Source organism: Leptonychotes weddellii, chromosome 10 (genome assembly GCF_054177405.1).
Source record: "Leptonychotes weddellii isolate Sample4059 chromosome 10, ASM5417740v2, whole genome shotgun sequence".
Taxonomy (NCBI): Eukaryota; Metazoa; Chordata; class Mammalia; order Carnivora; family Phocidae; genus Leptonychotes; species Leptonychotes weddellii.
The window spans coordinates 53,120,788-53,142,277 of NC_138378.1; the positions used below are offsets into that span (position 1 = coordinate 53,120,788).

The following is a 21,490-nucleotide window of genomic DNA, read 5'->3' on the forward strand; positions in this document are numbered from 1 at the left end:
CTACTGTAGCTTTTAAATAATTCTTAGATATTGTGAGCCCTCCAGTTTTCTCCTTTTTCAAAATTGTTTTGTTTTTAAGATTTTTTTAAAAAGATTTTATTTATTTATTTATTTATTTATTTGAGAAAGAGAGAGCATGAACGGCGGGGTGAGTGGGCAGAGGGAGAGGGAGAAGCAGGCTCCACACAGGGCTCAGTCCCAGGACCTGGAGATCATGACCTGAGCCAAAGGCAGACACTTAACCAACCGAGTTACCCAGGCGCCCCTGTTTTGCTCTTTTTATTCCCTTTTCTTGCCATCTAAATTTTGGGATCAGCTTGTCAATTTCTTTTGTTTTAAATCTTGCTGAGATTTTTTTATTATGTTATTTTGAAGTACTCTTAAATGTATAAAAAAGTAAGTATAGATAGTCCCCTTGTATCCCTCACCCCAGTTTTTCCTAGTGCTAACATCTTATATAATCATAGTACAATTATCATAACAAGGAAATTAACATTGGTACAGTATTACTAAAAAACTTATATGAGGGGCGCCTGGGTGGCTCAGTGGTGAAGCGTCTGCCTTTGACTTGGGTCATGAGCCCAGAGTCCTCAGATGGAACCCCGCATCTGACTCCTTGCTCAGCAGGGAGCCTGCTTCTCCCACTCCCTCTGCCCCTCCCCCCATTCTTCAGGCTCTCTCTCTCGCTCCATTGCTCTCTCACCTCTCTCTCAAATAAATAAATAAAATCTTAAAAAAAAACTTACATGAATTTCATCAGTTTTCTTATCATCAGTGTACTTTTTTTGCTGTAGGATATTATCTCACATTGCATACAACCTTTTCTCCTTATACTGAAATTTTTATTGCAGTTGCATTGGATATATAAATCAGTTTGGGAAGAATTAACATCTTAACAATATTGAGTCTTCTGATCCATGAACACAGTATGTCTCCATTTTTTTTTTAAAGGCTTCTTTAGATTTCTTTTAACAATATTTTGTAGTTTTCATCTTACAGAATTTTCACATTAATAGATTTACACCTCAACGTTTTTGTGTGTGTGATTGTGAATGATGCTTTTTTAAAAATTAGAATTCTAGTGTTCGTGGCTAGTATATGGAAATACAAAAATGATCGTTATACATTGACCTTGATACCTGTGATTTGTTTAAACTCTTTTATTCTAGGAGGATTTTTGAAGATATTTTTGGAGTTCTTCATGTAGACAGCTATGTTGTTTGTGAATAAAGACAGATTGTTCTTACTTTCTAATGTGTATGCCTCTTGTTTCTTTTTCTTGCCTCATTGCGCTGACCAATACTTCCAATATAATGTTGATCAGCTGTCATGAGAGGACATCCTTGCCTTGTTCCACATTTCAGCAGGAAAACATTCAGTCATTCAACATGAAATATGGTAGTTCTAGGGGTTTTTAGATGCTGTTTATCAGGTTGAGGAATTTCTCTTCTGACCAGTTTACTGAGATTTCTAATCATGAGTGGATATTGAATTTTGTCAACTCGTTTTATGTACCTTTTGAAATGACCATCTGACTTTTCTTCTTTAGTAAGTTGATAATATCAATTACATTGATTTGACTTTTACATGTTGAACTAGAGTTGCATTGTCAAGATAAAAACCACTTAGTCGTATGGTGTATTACTAATTTTTATATATTGACTGGATTTAATTTGCCAATATTGTATGTTGATTGTATGTCTACATTCATGAGGCATATTGACTTGTAGTTTTCTTTTCTCATCAAGTCTTTGGCCTTGGTATCAGGGTGATGCTGAACCAATAAAACAAGGTGGGGAATGTTCTTTCCTTTTCTGTATGTTGTAAAGTACGTAAGATAGATATTAATTCCTTCTTAAATAGATGGTAGAGAATTCTACCATTCTGCCAATGAAACCGTCTGGGCTTGGGCTTTTCTTTGTGGGAAGGTCTTAAACTACAAATTAAACTTCTTTAATGGGTGTAGGTCTGTCCTGATCATCTATTTCATTTTGAATGAGCTTTGGCACATTATGTTTTTCAAAGAATGTGTCCATTTATTGTAGTTATTAAATTTATGGTCATAGTTGTTTGTAATATTCTTTAATCATCCTTTTATGTGTAAAAGGTATAAATTAATGTCCACATTTCAGTTTCTTATATTTTTGTCTTCTTCCTTTTTAATCTTAGTTTATTTTGTCTAGGGTTTTATGGATCTTTTTGAGCATTGTCTTTGGTTTTATTGACCTTTTGCTATTTTCTGTTTTCTGTTTTATTCCTTTCTGCTTTTGTCTGTTATTTTCTTCCTTTTGTATATTTTGGGTTTAATCTACTCTTTTTTTTTAGTTTCTCAAGGTAGAAACATAGATTATTGATTTGAAGCATTTCTTCTCAAAATTAGCATGTAATACTGTACATTTCCCTCCAAATGTTGCTTTAGCTGCAGCCAACAAATTTTGATATGTTGTGTTTTAATTTTCAGTTGATTCAGAATATTTTAATTTCCCTGTGACTGCTTTTTTCATCAGTGGGTTATTTAGAAGTGTGTTAATTTCAAGCTACTTAGAGATTTAGCAAGTATCTTCCTGTTACTGACTTTGGTTCAAGTGTTACCTCCATGTAGTGTCTGCAGCTTCTAGTGGTTGTATACTCTCCTTTTAGCCTGCTATCAGCTTTTAGCAGAGTATAAAAATTTTAGCTGAATGCATTTTACCGTCTTATATGGTAGCCTCATCTTCCTGTTCTCTGCCATGGGTGAGCCAATACATTCCATCTCTTTGGAGGTGCTTGTCTTTCCTTAAATTTTGGGCTACTTGTTACACAAACTCTGTGATAGGTTCAAGAAAAGTTATGATTTCGTAGATCATTCTTTTGGTTGTTGATAAGCTAAGCTACGATCTGGGGAGCGTTTTAGAGTTCGAGCCATAGAGGCAGAAAGAGAGAGGTTGATGACTCTGCATTGTAGAGCTTCATTGCAGACAGAACTGCAGTCAAAGTCCCTTGAAGTCCATGGAGTAGCGTAATTGTTTTGTTGTAATAAAGTTTTATTTCACTAACTACAGTGACATCCTCAATCTGCACATAATAACGGGAGTGAGTTTCTGCACATAACTGCCACCCCTGCCTTCTTTCCTGATTTAAGTTGTGGGCCCATACAGTGCCTTGTGTGAATGGGTGACGGAGGTCAAGGGGTTGAGGCCTGGGGTTATTTCTTCTTTGGAATAGTACAAGTTGCTGCTTAATAGTAGAGTAGTACATCTATATAAGAAGCTCAGCTTTGGCTAAACTCCTGCCTGATTATGTGGTGAGGGAGCAGCCTATAATTAGGCACTTCATTCCAGCCTAGTGATTGTTGAATGAACGGAATCTAAGGAAACCATCTGCTGTACAGGGTTTTAGGCTGGTAATTGACAAAGCTATATGACTGTAGACATCAATATGAAGACATCTTTTTTATTATTTTCCATAGCAGAATAATTGAGCTAATTTAAAGCTTAAACCATCATGGGGGAGAAGCTAGTTCATGGAAATGATTCTAAGATGATTGTTTTAGAGAACTTCAACTATTTAATTGTGGTCAGCATAATCAGATTTTTTAGTTATTAATTTAACTTTATTTATTGCTGTTCTTTTTCAGAAAATACTTCCAGGAGGAAATACATCATTTGATGTAGTTTTTCTTGCAAGAGTAGTGGGAAATGTAGAAAATACTTTATTTATTAACACATCCAATCATGGGGTATTTACTTACCAGGTAAGAAGCAGGATGAAAACTTTCATTTATTTTATAAAATATAGTCCTCATCTCTGATGTATCATATGACAGCCTATCAAGAAGTCTCTTTAAAAACTCAGGGATAATAAGAAATGTAAGAGTTTGGACTTAGAGCATTTTTATTTACTGCTGTGTCTGTGACTATCCCTGTGCAAATCAAACTGAACAATCTATTAAAGCTACAGCTAAAGCATTAATGTAAGATTGGTTAGCAAAATAATAGTAAAAAATATTTTATACTGACTTAATTTTTTTAAAATTTTACTTTGCACATTTATGAAGCATACTTGATAATGGTTTCAAGATTAAAACATGCATGCCTGCTTTTCTTTAGTAAATGTTTAAAATTTGTTCTTTTTATGTGTAATTATTGTTTAGGTTATTAAAGTGTGTTAATGTTTTATGAATCAAAATTTTTGTATATCAAGGTTATCAAGATTATTAAGAAGAATTGCTTATATGGCACTATACTACATACCTTACATGCATTTCTGCCTGTGTTATAGATACCGTTAGCCTTTTTTTTTTTTAGATAAGGAAGGTGAAGTTTAGAAAGGTTAAATAATTGGTTCAAATTAATGCTGCTAGTAGGTTATTGAGCAGGGATTCAAACCCATGTCTTTGTACCTACAAAGACCATCCTATTAACCACTGTGTTATACTGCGCTTGGAACACATTGGTTTAACTCCTTACTTATTAGCTAATGTCTTACTTGACAGATTTTATGATTTTGTTTTCAACATTCTTCTCCAGGACCCAGAACATACCATGTAGCTTGAAAATTGGTGTCAGAGTAAACTGATTAGTCAGGCACTTGGGTTTATGTATGGTAAATAAGTCTGTAGTGGTTGTTTAGTAGGCAGCCTGCACAGATGAGTAACTTTGAAGTATTGTACAGATGACACTCATTTAACAAGCACCTGTTGAGAAGTGAAGACCATCGTAAGAATATTAAGACCTTTGCTCCACAGAGGCACCCCCAGTTGCCTGGGTGGTTGTGACCAAGCTGGACTACTTGCGGGTAGTCCATTCTCAAGGAGAGCCTCAGTGACCAGCTATCTTTCTTCACCTCTCCACATCTAGTCTCTCACAAAGTCCCCCTCCTAAATATATCTTGAGTCTGTCTGCCTCTCTCCTCTTCACTGCCACTGCTCTCTTCTAAGCCACTATTGCCTCTTGCTGGATGACACAGTAGCCTCCAACAGGCCCTCCATACCTCTCCAGGCCCTACCATAGGCCATCATTCACTGTAGTCAGAGTGACCTTCTGTGATCATAAACCACATCTAGTCAACTTGCCCATGGAAATCCTAATATTGTCCCATTGCTCTTAGAGCAAAATGTAAACTTCTGACTAAGGCCAGCAGGCCTCTGAGGTTCTGACTCCCATATAGTCCTCCTACTTCATCCCATTTGATCCTGCTTCTCATCTTATTCCTGGTCTTCAAACAAGTCAACCCCTTTCCTGCCTCATGCCCTTTGTATACTTCCCCTCGCCTGAATACACTCTCATTACTGGATTTTCTCATCTTGCTGGTGACATCAGCTCACATCACTTCCTCAAAGAAGATTGCCCTGACCATGCTCTCTAAAAGAGCATTCCCAGCCTCACCCTATTCAGTTATTCTATATCACATTACCTGTTTTTTTAGAACTTTTTTTATTGTTCTCTAGTCTGTCCCTCATACTAGAATATAAGCTTTATGACAGCAGGCATATTACCTTTCTTATTCACTATTAAATCATTCACTATGTATATATTTGTGCCTAGCACATCATAAGCACTTAATAAATATTTGTCATTTGAATGACTGGCTCACCCTGTTTACTCAGTCAACAAAGGGCCTTGCCTTCCCATGTGGGTATGACCTGGAGCTGGGCTTGATATTTGGGAAATCGCTTGGGCCCTAGATCCATCTCCTTATGGTTGGAGTAAGGAAATCATTTGATTCCCTCTTTTCTTCTTTTGTCTATTCTATGAGCTCATGAAGGACTGCTATCATTTTAATTTCCAATATATTGTAGAAATAATTCCGAATACACATATATATGTAGCAAATCAAATATGTAGCCAAATCAAGTACAGAAATTACATGTGTGATCTTTTTAAAGGTGGTTAAGATTTTTCCCATCTAAATAGACTCGCTAGTTTTCCCTAGATCAATCAGTTATAACTATAAAAATGTTAGTTATGAAAGCAACTCAAAGTGCATTTTTTTCATCTTTGAAATAGGTATTTGGTGTTGGGGTTCCAAACCCATATCGATTGAGGCCATTCCTTGGGGCCAGAGTCCCTGTGAACAGCAGTTTCTCACCTATAATAAATATACACAATCCTCACAGTGAGCCTTTACAGGTGAGTTTATGATGATGATTTTGAATGAGTTTCATTTTGGCAAAAATTAATGCTTAGCATGAAATCTCAGTTTGTTAGGGTTTTCAAGACTACTTAAAATAATGGGGTTTTATGGATGTATCAGAGTAGGGGTATTCTTTTAGTGCAGCTTGCTGTGGTTGGAATTTTGGGTTACAGTAATCCAGGTATTGAATTTTTGGAACCACTTCTAAAACTGTGGTTTCTCTGGTATTGGAGTTTAATAGCTCTGCCTTTAACTTAAGAGTTTTCAGCCACACAAGGCCACTGCTTTTCTAGCATAACGTAAATTTTTTAAAACACAGTTCATACTTATTTTTTGGTAATAATAAGTTTTTGGTGATGGCAGCCTAGAAATTAAAGTCCAAGGGAAGGGTAATATAGAATCCTGCTTAAAAGCAAACTTTTTTTTTTTTAAAGTCCAGCTCCTGATCTTACTCAGTCTGTTAGTACTGACTGTTTTCAAGTTTGAAATCTCCTCACTAGTTCCTTGTCTCTTGCACAGTGGGAGTGGCTAATGTTCCTCCTTCATGTACTTCCTAAAATCCCCACCCTGTGTTCCCAGTGACTTCCAACTATGTGACATTTGCTACCACTGTAGCTTCTCATTGTGTTATCTGGTTGGAAGGAGATGTGGATACTTTCCACAATAGTCCATAATATCCACACCCAGAGTTGTTTACGACCAGGCCTTAACAGTAGCTTGAACATGACCAGTGGAGGGAAAACACAACATGTTGTGGTAAACTGCAGAGCTTTCACAACCAAAATGGTTCTTGTCATCCCAGAACCCCCTGGTAGAAATGTTCGTAAACAGAGAAAGTGAGAAGGAGTATAGTGAGATTTTTAGAGCATGAACTGTGAAATTATATGCTAAATTAGCAAGAAATGGGTTTCTCCCCGACACTTGGCTAACATTCGGAGAGCATGGCTACTAATAAGAATATTCTGCCCGAATTTTAATTATTTTTAGCTAGATCTCTTCATTACAAAAGAAGAAAATGCTTTTCTGTCCTGTTTTTACAAGTGAAAAGTGTTTCCTCTTCATCATCACTTGAGCATTTATATCCTTTTGGCTAACTTTAGGTAATGGTGTATTTTCCCTGATGGAATTCTTATGACAGATTATACAGAAATCTCATAAATTCCTGCTGCTTTCTTTCCTTGACTGTTTTCAGTCAACTGATTTTTGTTGTTGTTAATCTAGGCTTTTTCCAGTTATTACATTTTATTTTTTTTAATTTTTATTGTTATGTTAATCACCATACATTACATCATTAGTTTTAGATGTAGTGTTCCATGATTCATTGTGCATAACACCCAGTGCTCCATGCAGAATGTGCCCTCTTTAATACCCATCACCAGGCTAACCCATCCTCCCATCCCGCTCCCCTCTAGAACCCTCAGTTTGTTTTTCAGAGTACATCGTCTCTCATGGTTCCTCTCCCCCTCCGATTTCCCCCCCTTCATTCTTCCCCTCCTGCCCAGTTATTACATTTTAATGAATATATACCACACTGGACTTTTTATCAGCATACAGGAGAGCAAATGGAAAAACCAAAGCTGCCCTCTTAGAACCAGTATAGATTATTTATCTGGGAGGCACTCTTAACCTGATGGTTCTATGTTATACGGAGTCACTAGTCTTATCCTTAATTTTAAGGAAGTACTGTAAATAAGAAGTTGCATCTGATTTATTATGTATAAAACACAACATGAGTATGTTTTCATTGAAAAAAAAATGTTAACAATTCAAACATGTGAAGCAAAAGTCCTCTTGAATTTCTACTTTTTAATCCAGTGCTATCCAATAGAACTTTCTTCAATGCTGTATCTGTATTTGCTCAGTCCAGTACAGCAGCCACCAGCCACATGTGGCTAATGAGCAGTTGAATTTGTGGCTAGCGTGGCTGAGAAACTGAACATTTCATTTTATTTTAATTATTTTAAATTTAAATAACTACGTATAGCTGATAACTGTTGTATTAGCACAGCTCTAGTCCCAAACCCCTCCTCATATATACTATCCTGTCAGATCGTGGTGTGTCTTGTCTCCCTTTTCAGTGCATTTGCATGTATACATGTGGACACACAAAAATAAACATTCTTTGTGCAAATTTTTTTAACATAAATTATATTCTCTATATATTTTTGGCTTTTTTTCTATACGTTGTTAAATTAGAATAAATAACACTGGACTTAAAATGAGGAATATGTCGCGTTCCTAGTTTTAATGTGATCTTTCCTTTGAATTTTATAATGGAGTCTTTTTCTGTCCCCGTTTCCTTATTTCTTTCCCTATAATCAGTAGTCTACCTTTTAATCTTCTGTTTCCACACATTGTTATACTTATTTCCTTAATGCCTTGGAAGATTAAACAAAATAATATACGATGTCTTCTGGTTTTTCAGAAAAGGTTCTGCAGTCACTCCATCAGTTAAGGTGGTATCACTATAAATACAACTGGGACTATAGGGGAACACTGTAATAAATCAGAAGGCAGGTAATAATACTCAGAGAAAATCTTAGCTCATTAGTCTTTGCTAAATGTGTTACGTTAACAACAACATACACCAAAAACCTTTAAGTTTATACTAAAGTATTGCTGTTTTTCTTGCTTTGTCTTTTTTTTATGTACCTCTGAAAGACTTACATGACAAAACAAGTGAAGGTCTTCCACCCATTCTTTTACTTCACCCCAAATTTGTATTTAAGTATATTCTTGGGGTGCCTGGGTGGCTCAGTCAGTTAAGCGGCCGACTCTTGATTTCAGCTCCGGTCACAATCTCAGGGTCCTGGGACCAAGACCCGCGGTGGGCTCAGCGTGAAGTCTGCTTGTCCCTCTCCCTCCAGTCCTTCCCCCACACACATGTGTGTGCTCTCTGTCTCTATCCCTATCTCTGTCTCTAAAATAAATAAATAAAATATTTTTTAATTTTTAAAATAAAAAATTATCTTCTTTCTTTTTTTTTTTTTTTTTAAAGATTTTATTTATTTTTTTGAGAGAGAGAGCACGAGAGAGGGGAGGGTCAGAGGGAGAAGCAGACTCCCTGCTGAGCAGGGAGCCCCATGCGGGACTCAATTCTGGGACTCCAGCATCATGACCTGAGCCGAAGGCAGTCACTTAACCAACTGAGCCACCTAGATGCCCTTCTTTCTTTTTAAGAGATAGGGTTACCTGCCCTTAAAGGAAAGTCTCCTGCCATATGGCCCATTCTATCCCTAGGTATTTACCAAAGAGCAAAGAAAGCAGATGTTCACACAAAGACTTATACAAATGCAGTATTCATAGTAGCTTTATCTGTAATGACCAAAAACTGGAAGCAACCCAAATGTCCATCATTAGGTGAATGGATCAAAAATTGTGACATAGCCATAAAATTGAAAAGAAATGAACTATTAATACATAAACAACGTGATGGATCTCAAAATAATTAACACTGAGTAAAAGCAGCCAGGAACAAGAGTGCATACTGTATGATTCCATTTATATAAAGCTCTATTTTTTTTTTTAAGACTTTATTTATTTATTTGACAGAGAGAGACACAGCGAGAGAGGGAACACAAGCAGGGGGAGTGGGAGCAGGAGAAGCAGGCTTCCCACTGAGCAGGGAGCCCGATGGGGGGCTCTTTCCCAGGACCCTGGTCTCATGACCTGAGCCGAAGGCAGACACTTAACGACTGAGCCACCCAGGCGCCGCATTTATATGAAGCTCTAGAAAATACAAACTAATCTTGAGTGGCCAGGCACAGGTCATTGGTTGCCTCGGGGGTGTGAGGGGGCAGAGAGTGACAGATTGCAAAGGGCATGAAGAAAATTTAGACATAATGGGTATATTTAATGTCTTAATTGCAGTGGTAGCTTCACGCCTGTATATGTATGTCAAGAATTTATCAAGTTGTGCACTTGAAATATGGGTAGTTTATTGTACATCAGTTATATCTCAGCAAAATCATGAATGTAGGTACAAGCCACAGAGGTATTATTAACAGTTCTTGTGATTTTTGCCACCAAGAGAAACCAAATACTGTCATACTGCATTAAAAATGTTACATATATCCCAGAATGAAGCATTCTTCACTATTTCACAATTATAGTAGTTGTTAGATCTGCTGCTAAATCTTGTTATAAATGTGTGACTAGGGGCGCCTGGGTGGCTCAATCATTAAGCGTCTGCCTTCGGCTCAGGTCATGATCCCAGGGTCCTGGGATCGAGCCCCGCATCAGGCTCCCTGCTCAGCGGGAAGCCTGCCTCTCCCTCTCCCACTCCCCCGCTTGTGTTCCCTCTCCAACTGTGTCTCTCTCTGTCAAATAAATAAATAAAATCTTTAAAAAAAAAAAAATTAAAAAAAATAAATGTGTAACTAAAGAAGCACTGTGTTACTATAAGAAGTACAAAAATTGTATTTCCATAAACCATTTTTCCTTTGGAGAAAATAAAAGGTGTTCTATGGATGGATTTTCTTTAATCCAGTGTCTGATATAATTATACTGTTTCTAAGTTTAATATATGAAAATTACCTTGTTTTAGTTAAAAATAACCACCATTGGTCACACATATGAAGCACTGACTCCAGTGATAAGACACGATACTTTACTTTTATATCTGCACATGTTTTTAAATTTTTGTAAGACACGGGGTTGTCAGACTTATTTCTGTTTAACAGCAAATCACTTGCATTGAGAATATGGTTTCGAACTTAACCATCACATGCTCTTTTGTCACAGGTTGTAGAAATGTACTCTAGTGGAGGAGATCTTCACCTAGAACTTCCAACAGGCCAACAAGGAGGCACCAGAAAACTGTGGGTGAGTGCTGGCATATTTGTCTCTCATGTGTGGTCACTTGGAACCAATTATGTTCTTAAATACACCAGAAATTATATACCACATTTATCAGCTGTATAAATGTGGGTGACTTTCCCTTAATTATATCTTAATTTTAAATTTACATCAGATAGGGGCGCCTGGGTGGCTCAGTCGTTAAGCGTCTGCCTTCGGCTCAGGTCATGATCCCAGGGTCCTGGGATCGAGCCCCGCATCGGGCTCCCTGCTCCGCAGGAAGTCTGCTTCTCCCTCTCCCACTCCCCCTGCTTGTGTTCCCTCTCTCGCTGTCTCTCTCTCTGCCAAATAAATAAAATTAAAAAAAAAAAAAAAAATTTACATCAGATATATATGAAAATTGGATGATACATGGAGAGAAAAGTATAAGTAGTAATTTTTGGAAAGAGCAGTGAACAAAATTGGTGGGAGCTTTAACCCACTGTGTGGAAAGGAAGAGGTTTCAACTATTCTTTCACAGAATTATATTGGTAAAGTTGTCTCTGAATCTAATCATTTATAATGTGCTTTATACTGAGATTAAAAAAGAAAAAACAAACCCGATGGGAAGGATCCATTATATGTTTGACGTAGAGAATTGACTGTGCAGACTTGTTGATAGAGATGACATTTTCAGAGGGAACGTAGTCAAGCCCTCGTGACAGCTTAGAAAATTATAAATTCTTAGGTGATCTACATTCACCTTTAATATTGTTGAATATTTAACACTAGTTTGTGTCAGTGCTTAGAGAACCACTTTTTCTTAGAAAATACTGGCAAATATTAGCCAAATCAGTGAATATGTAGCAACTACCTTATTTGTAAAGTTCCCTGCCATAGGAGGGTTTTTCTCTAAATGTTATCTACCATGCCTTAATCAAAGAGGGGAAAGGCATAGTAAGTGTCCTTCTTGTACCAAGGGCACTCAGATCGTTCCTCATCCATAATTGAACAGACTTTACTGCTATGAATAAGTTCTGAATATCAAATTTATTTATTAATCGCTCTATTAAACACACATAGCCTCTTGTTCTGTCTTCTGACCAGTCTCGACCAAGGAAGGGATGCAAAAGGGACATTTTTAGGATGTTGACTTGAGCAATTAGAAGCAAATTTGTCAGGGATTTGGTTAACTCGTCAGATACAGGGACAAATTAGCAGGTAGAAATATGTAATGGATGGCTCATTTATATTCTTTCACAAAAAATATTTTATCTTGAAATTATATTATTGTTTGAAAAGCCTTTGCGAGAAATAGTATATAAAACAATGCTTCAGAGAATTAACTATAAGCTATTCAGTTTATATTCTAATTCTAGATAGAAGAACTAAGAATTTAGTGTGAAATATAATTGGTATCTAATAAACATAAGAGAATTCAGATTTCTAATTAGTTAAGAACTATAACCAATGGTAGCAGAGATGGCATAATGTTTTAATACTCCCAGTGGCTACAAGGAAAGTTATTCTTATTCCTACAAACCTAGAGTAAGAAAAAAATCAGTTGGCCTTGACCTCACCCTCAGCCCATTTACAGTGTACATAAGAAAAGCCCAGAGACAAGTCAGCTCCCTAGAGATGGGGAAGTGGATGGTGCATCTGTAGTGGACCCAGGAGGGTTCCAAACACTTCTTTCCTACTTTGAGGCTAAAAAGTTTAAAAGAATAGAGAAGTAAGTGAAGACCAATAAATCCTGTATCACAGGGATCTCCTCAAATATGCCAAAAAGTGTGTGCAGAGAAATTCTGATGGTCCCAAGGAGGCCAGATTTTGTAAAACCAGGAAAGAATTACATTTCAAAAAAAAAAAAATTTTTTTTTCCCCGATGAATCTTCCTTCTAGTGTATATTTGAGTGTTCTCTCATTACAGGCCTGAAAATGTTTGCGATCTTACTTGCTAAGAGCCTTACAGAAAGCAGTTGGTGAACTGTAGATTTGCCTGGGAAGTTTTGCTGTGTTCGGTTTTAAATGAAAGGACAGACGGGTCTAAGCTCTCTACGTTAAAGAGATTCCTGTAGATTTCTGGAAAAGCATTTCCCTCCAATGGTGATATGGCTGTTTGTTAGAGAATTTTAGGACCGAATTATATGCCCAAGCATCACGTTAAAGAATAAATGATTTTATAGATTAATTCTGTCTTTTAATGATAACTTTGCAACTGACAGTTTGTTTTCAGATAATTTTATTTCTTTCATTTGCTCAATATTACATACCATGCTTCATGAATTCTAAGATGCACTTTTTTTTACATTTAATGTTCTTCAAAATTGGAGTGTGTTGTAATCTGTGGAATATATATTTGTTTAAGTGGCAATGTATTTTTTTTCTTAGTAGGTATATAAAATAATAATGCATCTTTCAGTCATTGTCATCTTATTCATTAAACTATGGTGGTTTTGCAACATGACAAAAGCTGTGCTACATTATGGTCTGTTAACTTGTCAGGAGATTCCTCCTTATGAAACCAAGGGAGTGATGAGAGCCAGCTTTTCATCCAGAGAAGCAGATAATCACACAGCCTTCATCAGAATAAAGACTAATGCTTCAGACAGCACAGAGTTTATCATTCTTCCTGTTGAGGTAGAAGTTACAACAGGTTAGTAGAAAATTGAAGGAGCTGCAAATGTATGTTTGTTTGGTTTTCAATACATCTTACTCTGGGCAAAGTAATATCTAATGGTTTACTTTTCTCTTTTCCAAGCCCCTGGAATTTATTCCTCAACCGAAATGTTAGATTTTGGTACACTACGAACACAAGGTAAAGAAAAGAGACAGTATTTTTCTAAGTCTTAAAAAAAAACAAAACAAAAAAAAAACCTCTGTTCAGTGCTGAATGGCTGGCTGTACTTTAACTCCTTGGTAACTCAGCTTTGAAAGTTACCTTTCAGTAGGTTACATGATCTCGTAGAAACCTACTGTTGGGAACTCAGAGCCCTCACGGGTTCATACCCCATTCCTCTGAGGGACACCATTGCTTACCAGGTGGGAAAGCAAGGTCATGAGATAAGTGAAGTCTTCTAAACAGAAGACTGAGGCAGAAGGTATAGTTTCTGAGTTTTTTAATCTAGTTTGTCACATATTCAGTTATGCTGAATCTTTTTTTTAATAGTAAAATAAAGGAAATAAAAAGCTTTATTTCTGGATTCTTTCTTAGTAATGGATTATTCCATTATATTATTAATTTTATTAATATTTTATTATTAATATTATTAATTATTTAGTTATATTACAATAACATTAGATTTTGTCCCAGATGGTCAAAGAAAGTATTCAAATTCTAAAACTGAGATCACGCAAGTTAAAGGATTTATTAAGGAAAAAATAGAAATACTTACAATTTGGGATTTCTGTGGGCCATGTGTAATTAGAATTTGATTGGTTAGGATTGAAGACCCCTTTTTGAAAATTAGATTCGGTTTTAATGTGATAATTTCACATTGCACATTATTAATTTGCTTCCTTATGCTTTGCTGGAAACGAAAGATTAGTAATGTCTAATTCCACTAAAAAATTATGTTTTGTTTTGTTTTTCTGGTTATTTAGGAGGGGGCAGTTCTTGTAATACACAGTATCCTTATGAGTAAGGTGACTGCTATCTATGAGTTAGGTAGAATCACATTCTTTTTATTAATGTGATTGTAGTTCTTTTTCACGTTCTAGAATAGATTCAGTCTGGTATCTAATAAGGTAAAAATTATAACTTGCTGTAAAGCACACCTGTTAAAGAAATATTTCTTTTCTTCAATTTTAACAGATCTACCAAAAGTTTTAAACCTTCATTTATTAAATTCAGGAACAAAAGATGTACCAATAACAGTAAGTTTTTACCTCTTTTCTCCTAATTTATATATTCTTTGTTTTTGAACTTATGACAAAGTTAAAAATAATTAAACCTCTAAAGGATTCTGTTTTATGGTGGCCTAGTGACACTTGGGTTCAAAGTGTGATGTGAGAAACCTATTCTGCCTCTAACCACTAGATTTTAAAGATGAGAAGGAAAGTACGTGATCTTCCCCAAGCTAAGTCTGAACCAAAGTCCCTGAGGTTCTTCTTTAGGCAGAGTCATATAAGAGACGTGTGGATTCTGATAAATCCTAGGATGTGTGCCATGTGCAAAGAAAAACGGGTTATAAGGATTCCATCAGGTTTAGTTGTTAGACATAAGGTATGGGTAAGTAAAAAGAGAGGGGGGGATAAAAGGGTTCAGATGAGTTGGGAAGAGAAATTATAATAAAGCACAGAGACATGGTAGGTAATGTGAGAATGCTATTAATATTTGTCCAAGGTACCCTTCTAACCGGCAGCTACTACAGCATAGTAGATAGCAGACTATAAACCAGGGTCCTCTCTTCCCCTCACACATGCACATAGAACGAGTGACTTTTAGGCCTTACAGTAGAGTTGGGGAGCCATTACACAATTTTAGGGGAATAAACAACCTTACCTCCTGGTGAAGTCCCCAAGATACATATATAGGGAATAATGGAAAAAGAAAGCAGTACATTTTTATTATAGCCTGTGCTAATGTCAGAAGCCTAAATTCAGAGAATTCTGATAAAATGAGATACATCAAACGGGCATGAGACTTAAGGGACCTTTGTCCATCCATGGCCAAACCCAGAATGTATAGCCAGCTGGTAGAGTAGACCAAAGAGAGGAGAGCTTACAAACCCTAAATGAGGGAGTGAGAGACGGTCATCCCAGGCAACCATATTTTTTTTTTTAAGATTTTGTTTATTTATTTGACAGAGACACAGAGAGAGAGGGAACACAAGCAGGGGGAGTGGGAGAGGGAGAAGCAGGCTTCCCACGGAGCAAGGAGCCCAATGCGGGGCTCGATCCCAGGACCCTGGGATCATGACCTGAGCTGAAGGCAGATGCTTAACGACTGAGCCACCCAGGCGCCCCTGGGCAACCATGATTTAATGCACAGTAACTATGCTCACTGATCATAGTCCAGGCAGTGTCCTGCTGTCCGACCTAGTATTTCTTCCTGCTAAGTAGAAGAACTAGGGGAATGGGGTCTGGTAGAGAGCTTCCCCCACTCTAGAGTGGGCTGAAACTGCCCTACTTGGAGTTCCTGCCTGTCCACTGTTGGCAGGCTGAGAGAGACCTGTGATGCAATTGCCTGGGTCTGATGTTATTCACACCTGTCCTCCTCGGGGGTCCTCAAGAGACTCTACCACAGATGACAAGGAACAGCTTTTTTTGACCATTGAAACAAAACACAAAAGCATGAGCAACAGCATTATATCTCATTTTTGTTATTTTTCTTCTTAAATAGCAACTTTAGTGCATATATTTTTATATGCTTGCTTTTAAAAATATATTCTTTTTTTTTGATTCAGTGACTTTCTTGATTTTTGATTCAGTTTTTGAAAAGATTGTCATCAAAGTCTCTATGGAATGAAACTATCAGCACACTCTCCAGTAATGACCTTTTACATAAGAAAATATTAAAGTGAATGTTTCTATTGTATGATTTCTTTGTAACTCCTATTTACAGCAAGAATTAATTATATTTTCCTGAATACATAATGCTGATTGTTATATATTCAGGGGTTAGGGACTGGTTTTGTCTCTTTTAACTATATTGACATTTGCACAAGTCTATGGAAAAATGAGCAAAATAAGAACAGTGTAATGTTTATAAAAATGTGAGCTGTATGTATGTTAATATGAACACCCTTCTGGACAAGGACTGTTCTGTAATAATATACTTTTTTCTTTGTTCTACATTAAAATATCTGTTGTCCTATAAAGGTGGTAGATAGCTGTGCTGTTGTTGTTTTCCAGTAGAATGAGTTGGGAAGTATTCTCTCCTCTTCTATTTTTGGGAAGAGTTTGTGAAGGACTGGTGTTAAATTCCTCTTAAATGTTTGGTAGAATTCACCAATGAAGTCCTCTGGGTCTGGGCTTCTCTTTGTGGGAAGTTTTAAAATTCAGTCTCTTTAGGCCTATTCAGATTTTCTGTTCTTCTTGCCTCACTTTCAGTGGCTTATGTCTTCCTAGAGATTTTGTCATTGTGTCTCAAGTTTTTAATTGGTTGGTGTACCAGTGTTCATAGTATTCCCTTATGATTCTTTTGTCCCTGTGAAGTAGGTAGTAACATCCCATTTTTCATTCTTGATTTTATTTTTTTTTTTTTTAAAGATTTTATTTATTTGACAGAGAGAGACACAGCGATAGAAGAAACACAAGCAGGGGGAGTGGGAGAGGGAGAAGCAGGCTTCCCGCCGAGCAGGGAGCCCGATGCAGGACTCAATCCCAGGACCCCGGGATCATGACCTGAGCCGAAGGCAGACGCTTAACGACTGAGCCACCCAGGCGCCCCTCATTCTTGATTTTAGTAATTTAGTCTTCTCAATAGTATTTAAAAAGTGGTTTTGGTCAGTCTAGGTAAAGGTTTGTCACTTTTGTTGATCCTTTGAAAGAGGGCACCTGGGTGGCTCAGTCAGTTAAGCGTCTGCCTTCGACGCAGGTCATGATCCTGGGGTCCTGGGATCAAGTCCTACGTTGGGCTCCCTCCTTGGCAGGGAGTCTGCTGTGCATGCTCACACTCTCTCTCTCAAATAAATAAAATCTTTAAAAGAACTAATTTTTGGTTTTGTTAATTTTCTCTATTTTTCTTTGCCATTAAAACATCCTTTATCTGATGAATAAAGATGGTAGAGAGTAGGAGATACCCTTTGTTCCCTTGCCATCATCATCCTCACATTTGCAAACGAAAAATTAGAAAATCTGTTAGATTTCCCTCCCCAACCATAAACACACACACACACATTTTAGGTTTTACCAGTCAGTGAAATGCAAAGGCCTCGGTATCACTGCTCTGTGTCAACATTTTAAAATCTTTCTTTACCCAGAATTGTGATTCTTTTTGTTCAAAATTCTCTGAGTTAGTTTATCCGAGTTTCCTCCGTAATAGAGTATAATTCCTTCTGCTGGATTTGTTTAGCTTTGGCTACAACCTACTTATCTTCTTTGAACTTTTTGATACTGATTTCTCCTTTAGCCCAGTTGGCTACATAGAGCACATTTACTGTATCCGTGGTAGCATATGCACCGCTGCTCCCAGCCCTTTTTCTCTCTGCTAAGCTCAAGTGCTTTCTCCACTGGGAAAGCATCTCCTAGCACAGCTTCCTGGCAGCACATTTAGAGATCCCTCTTTTGCTGCAGAAGGCAGCTCTTCACCTGTAGGGCAGACATTGGCTGTCATTGATGGATCACCTGGCTATTGCCTCGGTTCAAGATGTCAGATGATTTTTATTTTTGTGTGTTCTCCATGCTGTTTGTCCATGACTGGTTTCTTCCATCTGTGGGACACCATTGCACAGAGCAGGGTCGTTATGAGAACTTTCATGTTGGGCAGACTTCACGCCTGCAGTCACTTCTCCAAATGTGATGGGAAAATGCCTTTACTTAGCCCAAGCAATCTTGTCTAACTTTTTACATACAATGAACGGGCCAAAACAGACGTCTTTTTTGGGATGCCTGGGTGGCTCAGTCAGTTAAGCATCTGCCTTCAGCTCAGGTCATGATCCTGGGATCCTGAGATCAAGTCCTGCATCAGGCTTCCTGCTCAGCAGGGAATCTGCTTCTCCCTCTGCCCACCGCTCCCCCTGTTTGTGTTCTCTCTCTCCCTGACAAATAAATAAATAAAATCTTTTTTTAAAATGTCTTTTTCAATAAACATTTTCTTTAAAAATGAAATTATCAATTAATTGTAAGAATATGAATGAAAAAATACCATAGTATTCAATTCAGTTATAACAGAGAAGGAAAGAGGCTAATGTTCCTCCTTTCTCTTAGGGAGTTTTAGGATACATTATAAGTCAACATTTTTGTTCTTACTATGGGCACTATGCTAGGTCCTTTACATGGATTACCTTATTTAATACAACAGTCCTATAACATACACAGGTTCTAGTTTTCCAAAGAAGGAAAATGAATCAGAGCTTTTTTTTTAAAGCAACTTTTTCAACCATAAAAACTCAAAAGTTACTTGAAAGTATGTTAGTATATAATGACACCCATCAAGTCTTTACAAATATATCGTTTTAATTTCATATTTGGTATTTCTACAAAAAATCTACTGATCTATATCTGTCTGTATATCTGCATCTGTAGCTCCCTGTGTAGTATTTTTTCTAATATCCAGAGCCTAAACTCTGCCAGTGTTTTGGTAGTTTTGTCTTACTTCCTCATTCATTCTTCCTTATTCACCCAGTAAATATTTAATGAGCGTCAACTATATGCCAGCTTCTGTGCTAGGTACTGAGAACACAGCAGTAAATCAGACAACCAAGGTTTCCACCCCTATTGAGCTCACTTTTTATCTGGGAGACTGATGACAAGTATACAACATAATTGTAAATCGGACCAAGTTCTAACAAAAAAAGAAACAGAATGGCATATAAGTGGGGGGAGGGAGGTGGTTTAGATAGGGTTGTCTCTGAGGAGCTGACATTTGAGGTAAAAACTGAAGAGTAAGAAGTTGGCACCTGTAAGAGAAGCTGGCAGACAAACGTTCCCATCAAAGCGAACAGCAAGTGCAAAAGCCTGAGGCAGGAACAGCTTTGGATGTCATGGGAAACAGGGAAGGATTGAATGTAAAAGGTGAGGGCTGGAGAGTTAATCGTGGCTTTCTGGGCTTTGATTATTTTAAGTGCAACAGCAAATTACAGAATTTTAAGCAAGGGAGTGACATCTGATTTATGTGTTGTAAAGGTGGAGAATGCACTGCAAAGAGTTAGTAATCTGTTGCACTGGTCCACTTGAGATGATGTTAGCTTAGACTTCTTACTTATCAGCCAGGGGACAAGCCCATCTACCATGCAAACTGAGTTTTCAGAGAGCTTCCTAAGGTTTTTTCCTCTATTTTTCTGCATAATATGCCAGACATAGAGACTGACACATTTTTAAGTGTCCTTACCTCTGGATGAACTCTGTCCATTTCACAAATATATAACATCTTAGGATGAGCTAGGCATTACCAGAAGCTGGAGGGTTTTTTAATTCCCCTTCAAGGAATTCAGAGTCTCTTCATCTTTCTAGATATGGGACTCCTGAAGCAAATGTCTCAAAATAAAAATTTCTTACCTGCAAGTGGTCAAGATGCCCAGGTTCAAGCCTACCTGACATTGTCTATAATGCAACTCTGAGAATATGATTTTCCTCAACACTTAAAAAACATTAGTGTGGTATAAATGATGGAATGAATTTGCTTGAGATATCTTAAGAGGAACATTTGCATAAAGTTTCCTTACTGATAATGAATAAGAAACACAGATATATTTGTCAGTTTTACCACTGTCAGCTTGATATGAGCTTTAGTGAACTTGTGTACCTGTTGTTAAAAATACAATTGTTACATTCTGGAAGGTTATTTTCCTTACTTGCTCAAATGTTTTTGTAAGTAGTTTTAGAGTGTCCTGGGCCTTTGAATCTCACTTGAGAGTTACTGAGCTTTAGTTGGGAATGAATATCGTGAGAAAAGGATAGAATTATATTTAGAACATGTGCAAGCTGCCTTTCCTGGGAATCTTGCCATATTTTTTCCACTTCTCAATTATCTTTAGTAAGCAACAGTTAGTGACTGATACTAAAACAGATTGTTAGTTGGTTTTACCAGTCAGTGAAATGCAAAGGGTTATCTCTGAGGAGCTGACATCCTTCAGGGTAAATACTAGTAGTGCAGTTGCTGGGTCTCATAGGGTAGCTCTATTTTTAACTTTTTGAGGAACCTCCATACTGTTTTCCAGAGTGACTGCACCAGTTGGCATTCCCACCAACAACTTACAGTGACTGTATTTTAATAAATACCATTGCTTAGCTATTTCTGGTAAGGTTTTGTGCAGGCTGATAACACTCAAAAAGTGTTGTGGTTGTTACTACTGAACTGCCACCTCAAGCATGTTTGAAAACGGTCAAGGTTTCATTGCAGCTCTGTCACGTTCAGTAGAGCATGTGGAAGTCCTGCAAACTACAGAGCTTTATCTGATCATCCCTCTAACAAATCTTGACCTCAGGATAAAGGTGCCTCATTTGAAAAAAAAACAAAAAACAAAATTAATAGAATCACAAAACTTTGTAGATAGATGGAATCTGAGGAAATCCCTAATCCAATCCTAGTGTTTTACAAGCAGGAAAAATAAGGCCCAGAGTAGATGGGCAGCTTACTCAAACTGACACTTCTAGTGAAATAGTTAATATCTTTTGTTGCATAAGCCAGTCATTATGGGACTGTCACATATACTCTGTACTGCTTTCCTTTCTTTTGGAAGAAGTATTAGTGTAGTAGTATAGTATATGAAACCTTTCCATTTTGTAGTTTATCTCACAGGTCAAACTGTTTTGTTTTATTCTTAAAAATAACACACCCATGCTCACACAACCTTCAAGGAAGGAAGAGATTCTCATTTTAAATGATTGCTACTAACAGCAAGCTTATTGATGATAAATATATCAATATGAACAAATCCACTTGAAGCCCCAATTAGAGATTCAAAAACAAATGAGAAATTCAGAAGAAAGATAA

At 37.1% G+C, this 21,490-nt stretch overlaps 1 protein-coding gene across 3 annotated transcripts in view; it reads left to right on the forward strand.

Moving 5' to 3' along the window:
• The window catches only part of TMEM131 (transmembrane protein 131), a 220,372-nt gene that overhangs the window by 136,524 nt on the left and 62,358 nt on the right, over nucleotides 1-21,490 (forward strand). For 2 of the 3 annotated variants that reach the window (XM_081833431.1, XM_081833432.1), the window contains 6 exons: nucleotides 3,617-3,733; nucleotides 5,988-6,110; nucleotides 10,858-10,938; nucleotides 13,396-13,546; nucleotides 13,652-13,708; nucleotides 14,705-14,766. In XM_081833431.1, coding sequence (XP_081689557.1) covers nucleotides 3,617-3,733; nucleotides 5,988-6,110; nucleotides 10,858-10,938; nucleotides 13,396-13,546; nucleotides 13,652-13,708; nucleotides 14,705-14,766 — 591 coding nt within the window. Of the gene's footprint in view, nucleotides 1-902; nucleotides 927-3,616; nucleotides 3,734-5,987; nucleotides 6,111-10,857; nucleotides 10,939-13,395; nucleotides 13,547-13,651; nucleotides 13,709-14,704; nucleotides 14,767-21,490 lie in introns of those variants that run through there. The other variant, XM_081833433.1, reaches the window with a different exon arrangement.